Genomic DNA, 5,993 nt, shown 5'->3' with positions numbered 1-5,993 from the left:
GTGAAGGAAGGGAATATTGACCAGCATGCCTTCAGCTGCAAATAATAGAAGCCATAATGCAAAATGTTTTTAAAAATAAGAAACATTTTGATTTATGTGGGTTGAATTGTATTCTTGAAGAATATATGCTGAAGTGCTAACACTATACCCATAAACCTTATTTGGAAACAGGGGTTTTATAGATGTAATCAAGTTTAAAATTGAGGTCATTCTGGGTTAGGGTGGACCCCAAATCCATTGACTGGTGTCTTTATAAGCGGGAAGAGATTTGGAGACAGAGATCCATAAGAGATGCACACATCCAGAGGGAAGCACACGGTGTGGTATCGGAGGCAGAAGTTGGAGTGCCATGCTCCATGCCCTGAAGAGCTGCCCTGAGAGACAAACTTGGCTATAAAAGCTACCTGGTGTCCCCAAGGAATGGCTTAAGGAGAGTTTGGTTCAGTTCATAAAATGCCCACATGCTTGGCACCATTAGGCGGTGCAACCCACTCCACCCCATCCCCACCGCCACCAGCATCTCAGTATAGTAACCTTTTGAATGTTGATTTCATTGCCTCTCTCTAGCTTCCTATTCTGCAGTCTTTTACTTAAGCAGTGTGCTTGATCCATGTTTGATGGAGGCTTCATTGCCTTACAGGAGGCATCACGCAAGGATGGAAACCAAAAGAGCACCCAGTATGTTTTATCTTTGCTCTTTTCGAAAAGACAAGTATATTTTATTTTACAAGAATAGAAGATTAGGACAATAGGAGGTACGTATGGAAAAGTATTCAAGAAAATGATTGCCGGCCATTCCAAAACTCACTGTTCAGACCTTTCCTCTTCAACATTTGGACATAATCAGGGGAGTCACCCGATTCGGTGGTTTTATTGAACACGTTTCACAGGAGAACAGGAGGGCGTTTCCTAGCAAGAGGATGGAAGTTGCGGTTCCTAGGGGGAACACATAGGACAGACGTTTATTTGTTATCATTTCTCTTTCAACAGGAAAGGTAAGTGGAAAGTCAAGGGTGGTTTGGCCATAAAAATCCAAGGTGAAATTCCAGCTCACTGCAATTGTGATACAAGTGCAGCTGAGGAAGAGCAACAGGGCGGACGCCTTGTAGCACAATCGGAGGAAATCAGGGTACGGGGCCTTGATCCTGCTGACGAAAAGCGCCACCGAGCTAAAAATCAGGGCCACCGACATCATAAAATTCGCCAGCAGCATCAGGCCCTGCCCATACGAGATTTCATTAGAAATGACCCAGCTTGAGTTGATCTCGCTGTACATCGGTAACTCAACCATTATGCCAGATATGTTAAATTTTTGCTGGTAGAAAGCTTCCCAGAGTCCAATGAACACGACGGAAACGATGTCGCTGTCAAACTCCCACACTCGCCAGGATCTGCTGTGGGCCAGGCTTAAGCCGAGCACCCAGACCACATAATTAAGTAAAACGCGGACCGGTTTTAAGAAGCACTTCATTTCGGGTCGTCTAAAAACACGCAGGTAGCCAGAGACGCTAGAACCGCACCGCCCGGTTGCTGCCTGTCCCGCTTGCATGGCTTATTGAAAGATGGTGAGCAGGCGATGTTCTCTTTCTTTTTCCACGAAGAGTGAATTTCAGAAGACGGCGGCAGTGATGTCATGATTGCTGTTGAGAAGCTGTGTTGAGAATCCTTCGAACATTCTCAGTTGTTAGGTCAGGGGCGCCAGGACAACAGTTTCTTTTCTGTTGACCATCCTGGCGCGACCTCTTCATCTTCTGTCTTTTTATCAGCCTGCCCTTGTTCAGACTTCACTTATCACCAGTGTCTTTGTTTTTAAAGCCTAGTTCCTTGGGAAAATTAACAGAGTATTATGCTTACGGATGGTGGACAGGGAATAGGGAATGGAAATGGGAAGATATTCCTAGAAATACAGATGTCCCTTGATGATTCAGGAAAAGAGAAGGGTTTCTACCAACTGGAAACCTCTTCCCGGAGGGCTTGAGAGAGAAGAAGGGGAAGAAGAAAGGAGGGAGGGAGGCAGATAGAAACCTGAGGGTTTCAAGTGGAAAAGGAGAACTAACATTACACAGTATGCTTAGGAGCATTGCCCGGGATATGTCAAGATTCTAAAAACTGTGTGTAACGATGGTGTACATGTGGGCAAGTAGAAAATAGGCACTCTCACAAAAACACAGATGCTCTGCTGATAAAGCAGCAACAAAACCCCTGTGGACTTGAAGAGGCCATGCTAATAAGCCCAAGGACATCTCATTCAACCCTGTGAACCTGTAACTAAGACTGACGGTTTCCCTTACTCCTTGATGCCATACACAGCATAGGACTCCACACCTGTTGTTAAGGAAGAGGAAAATTGGGAAAGGAAGACTTGTTTTTTTGTTTGTTTGTTTGTTTAATCCTGCCACCTAGTAGAATAATAAAAGATAGTTCCATTATTTGCACATCTGAACCTGTGGACTAAAATCCATATCCACCTGCCATTTTAAAGAACTATATTATCAACTATTTCAACTTCAATGCCATTGTCAGGACTTGCACTGTATTTTTCATCTAGCTTGTTTTAACCTGCTAATAAAAAAAAATACAGCTTTAGAAAACAAATTTTTGTTCATTTTTCTCAAAATAATAACAGAGAGACATTTACAGCTATGAGGTTGAGACATTCAGGGATGTCATCTGGCACCAAGCGTGTTATTTCCACCAAGCCTACTTAGTCTCACAGTCATGCTTGTTTGTGTCATTATCTCAACCTCTGACATCATGTTCATGTTCAAAGTACGTTTAAAAGGGAAGGTAGGTGCCAGATATGCTGCTGCTGCCAAGTCACATCAGTCATGTCCAACTCTGTGCGACCCCATAGAGGGCAGCCCACCAGGCTCCCTCGTCCCTGGGATTCTCCAGGCAAGAATACTGGAGTGGGTTGCCATATCCTTCTCCAATGTATGAAAGTGAAAAGTGAAAGTGAAGTCGCTCCATTGTGTCCGACTCTTAGTGACCCCACGGACTATATCCTACCAGGCTCCTCTGTCTGTAGGATTTTCCAGGCAAGAGTACTGGAGTGGGTTGCCATTGCCTTCTCCAGCCAGATATGCTAGAATCTCTTTATTAGAAAAGAAAAAGATTTCACAGGAAGCTCCAGTTCATCTCGTTTAACATTTAATGGTGTGCCTAGCTATACGGGATATTGGAGCTGATTGCTATAATAAATAAAATCAGGATAATATTAGTAAGGAATCTTCAGGAATGGATATGGGTTATGCAACTGATAGTGTTTCCAACTCACTAATAGAGAAGTTAGACAAGGAAAAAACCCTTTCCTAATTGTCTCCTATTACTTGTCAACAGTCTCTCTCATTTACAAGCCCAAAGTTTACTTGGAGTCTGTACAAGTCTTAGGACAGCACAATGAAGTAGGTAACTTAATATGGCTGTGCACTGATGATGGATTTTATGTTCATTATTTGATTGTTTTCTCACTGCCATCTCTGTTTATCAAACACTGATTGGTATCAGACCTCTAAGCTTCTAATAAAAAAGGAAGAAAGAAAATATTGGCTCTTTTTCTGTTTATTTTCTATTTATACTCTGAATTAAAATAAACTTTAGCTGTGAGTATAAGCCATATTCTGTCAGGGTTGGTGAGTTTTGATAATACTTGACAAATCCTAAATTGAGAAGGTACACTTGAATGCTGATTATGAAGCCTAAAGGCACAGCAGCATAAATCCGTCTATAGTCATTCCCATCTGCGAGGAGAGGGAGCAGAAATGGTGGGGCTTGGGGACAGTGCTTCAGATGGCTTATTTAGCACCCTCTCATTGATGATGGTATGATAGAATCTATCACATTTTGACCAAAAAAAAAAAAAATGCCCTACAAAACTGCAAAGTACAGGTAAGCAAGAGGAAAGACGAGAGTGTGATTTTTAAAAATGTTTCTTGGAGTATCATTGATTTATAAAGTTCTGTTAGTTTCAGGTGTGCAGCAAAGTGAAATATTTACACATATACTTAACACATTGGGAAAGGAAGAGTTGATTTTTTTTTTATCCTGCCACCTAGTAGAATAATAAAAAAACAGTTACATCATTTGCACATCCGAATTTGTGGACTAAAATCCATATCCATGCGCCATTTTAAAAACTATATTATTAACTATTTCAACTTCAATATATCCACTCTATTTTACAAGACTCTTTTCCCCTCTAGGCCATTACAGAGTACCGAGTAGGTTCTTATTGTCTATTTTATGTATAGTAGTGTGTATATGTCAGTCTAATCTCCTAATTTACCCCTCCCCCACCCCCTGAGTTTGTTTTCTGCATCTGTGACTCTACTTCTGCTTTGCATGTAGGTTTATTCGTACTTTTTTTTTTTAATACTCCACATATAAGCAGTATCGTGTGACATTTGTCTTTCTGTGTCTGATTTACTTCACTCAGTATGATAATCTCTAGGTTCACCCATTGTACTGCAGGTGGTATTACTTTGTTCTTTTTCATGGATGAGTAATATTCCATTATCTTTATGTACCACATCATCTTTATCCATTCCTCTGTTGATGGATTGTTTCCATGTCTTGGCTATTGCAATAACTAGTGTTATAACAAAGAGTGGGGTGAATGTGTCTTTTCAAATTATGGTTTTCTCTGAGTATACGCCCAGGAGTGGGATTGGTGGGTAATATGGTAGTTGTTCTGTTTTCAGTTCGTTAAAGACTATTCTTTCACCAAGTAACTCTTCCTAAGCTAAGAGAATTGATGGATGTCAGCTCTAAAATTAAAACTGATTAAAACTATAAGTTTATATATTTTACTCTTTTGGGAGAAGGATAGACTAGTCCGGTAAAAGCTATATCATATGCTGACTTGCTTTGGCCTTTACATTTAAGCCTATGGTCATACCAAAGCCTTTCTTGAAAAAGTCAACTATGGCCTAAATATGTTAGATCATTTTATGGCCTAAATATGTTAGATCATTTTAATTTTTAAAACTTTATTGGCCTCCATTCAGATTCAAGCCGTGTTGAAAAGATATTCTCACTCAAAGTCGTGTACACCTGTGTACATGTTTTTGTGTTATTTGTTCTAGAATACTTAGTTGCATTGATTCATTCACTAACTTTTTATTCAATCACCAAACATTTATTTATTATCCACTTACTTGCTTGGTGCTGCAGATCCCGTGGTTAACAAGACAAAGGAACACTCTGGTCTTCTGAACTGATACAGCTCTTTGTGCATCACAGCCTGGCACCAAGCAACACACGTGAGCATCACACCTCCTCCCCATGCATAGACATAGCACTGCACCTAACTGGTAGTCAGGTACGGATGTGAGAGTTGGAACATAAAGTAGGCTGAGCACCAAAGAATTGATGCTTTTGAACTGTGGTGTTGGAGAAGACTCTTGACAGTCCTGAATATTCATTGGAAGAACTGATGCTGAGGCTGAGGCTCCAATACTTTGGCCACCTGGGGAAGAGCCGACTCATTAGAAAAGGTCCTGATGCTGGGAAAGATTGAAGGCAGGAGGAGAAGGGGACGACAGAGGACGAGCTAGTTGGATGGCATCACCAACTCAATGGATGTGAGTTTGAGCAAGCTTCAGGAGATGGTGAAGGACAGGGAGGCCTGGTGTGCTGCAGTCCATGGGGTGGCAAAGAGTTGGACACGACTGAGAGACTAAACAACATGTGCTTCAGTTCTTTCCTGACCCCTATCCCCAGACAGAAACACTCTACGTTCTGCCTGTCTCTTAAGTGAAAGAATTAAAAAAAACAAGCTCTTTTCAGTAGAGCGTCTCTCTTTGTTTTTATTTTTGTCCTTATTCTAAATTCCATGATTCTGTACAAGAAACAGAAACCCAACACCTGCCTCTGGGTCATTTCAACATAATCATTCTCAATCTTCCATCTTCATTAATATTTAGTTGCCAGTAAAAGGAATTTATTAAAGAAAGCAGGCTTCCCAGAAATTTGTGTCTACCTGCTTCAGATAT

The 5,993-nt window shown here is 41.0% G+C and overlaps 1 protein-coding gene across 1 annotated transcript; it reads right to left on the bottom strand.

Annotated features, from left to right (window-relative positions):
• Window positions 1-826: 826 nt before the first annotated feature.
• LOC104996609 lies at window positions 827-1,605 on the bottom strand. Its single transcript, XM_010850886.1, has one exon. It carries the CDS (start codon window positions 1,547-1,549, stop codon window positions 827-829), a length of 723 nt encoding a protein of 240 aa, XP_010849188.1. The 5' UTR covers window positions 1,550-1,605.
• Window positions 1,606-5,993: the final 4,388 nt, after the last annotated feature.

The sequence above is a fragment of the Bison bison genome, unplaced genomic scaffold (assembly GCF_000754665.1).
Source record: "Bison bison bison isolate TAMUID 2011002044 unplaced genomic scaffold, Bison_UMD1.0 scf7180017864296, whole genome shotgun sequence".
Taxonomy (NCBI): Eukaryota; Metazoa; Chordata; class Mammalia; order Artiodactyla; family Bovidae; genus Bison; species Bison bison.
The sequence above is the reverse complement of the archived record's forward strand: the minus strand, read 5'-3'. Positions and strand labels throughout refer to the sequence as shown.

What these genes read in the sequence shown, in the direction of transcription:
- LOC104996609 (XM_010850886.1), bottom strand. Translation starts at nt 1,549, where the DNA reads ATGCAAGCGGGACAGGCAGCAACCGGGCGGTGCGGTTCTAGCGTCTCT.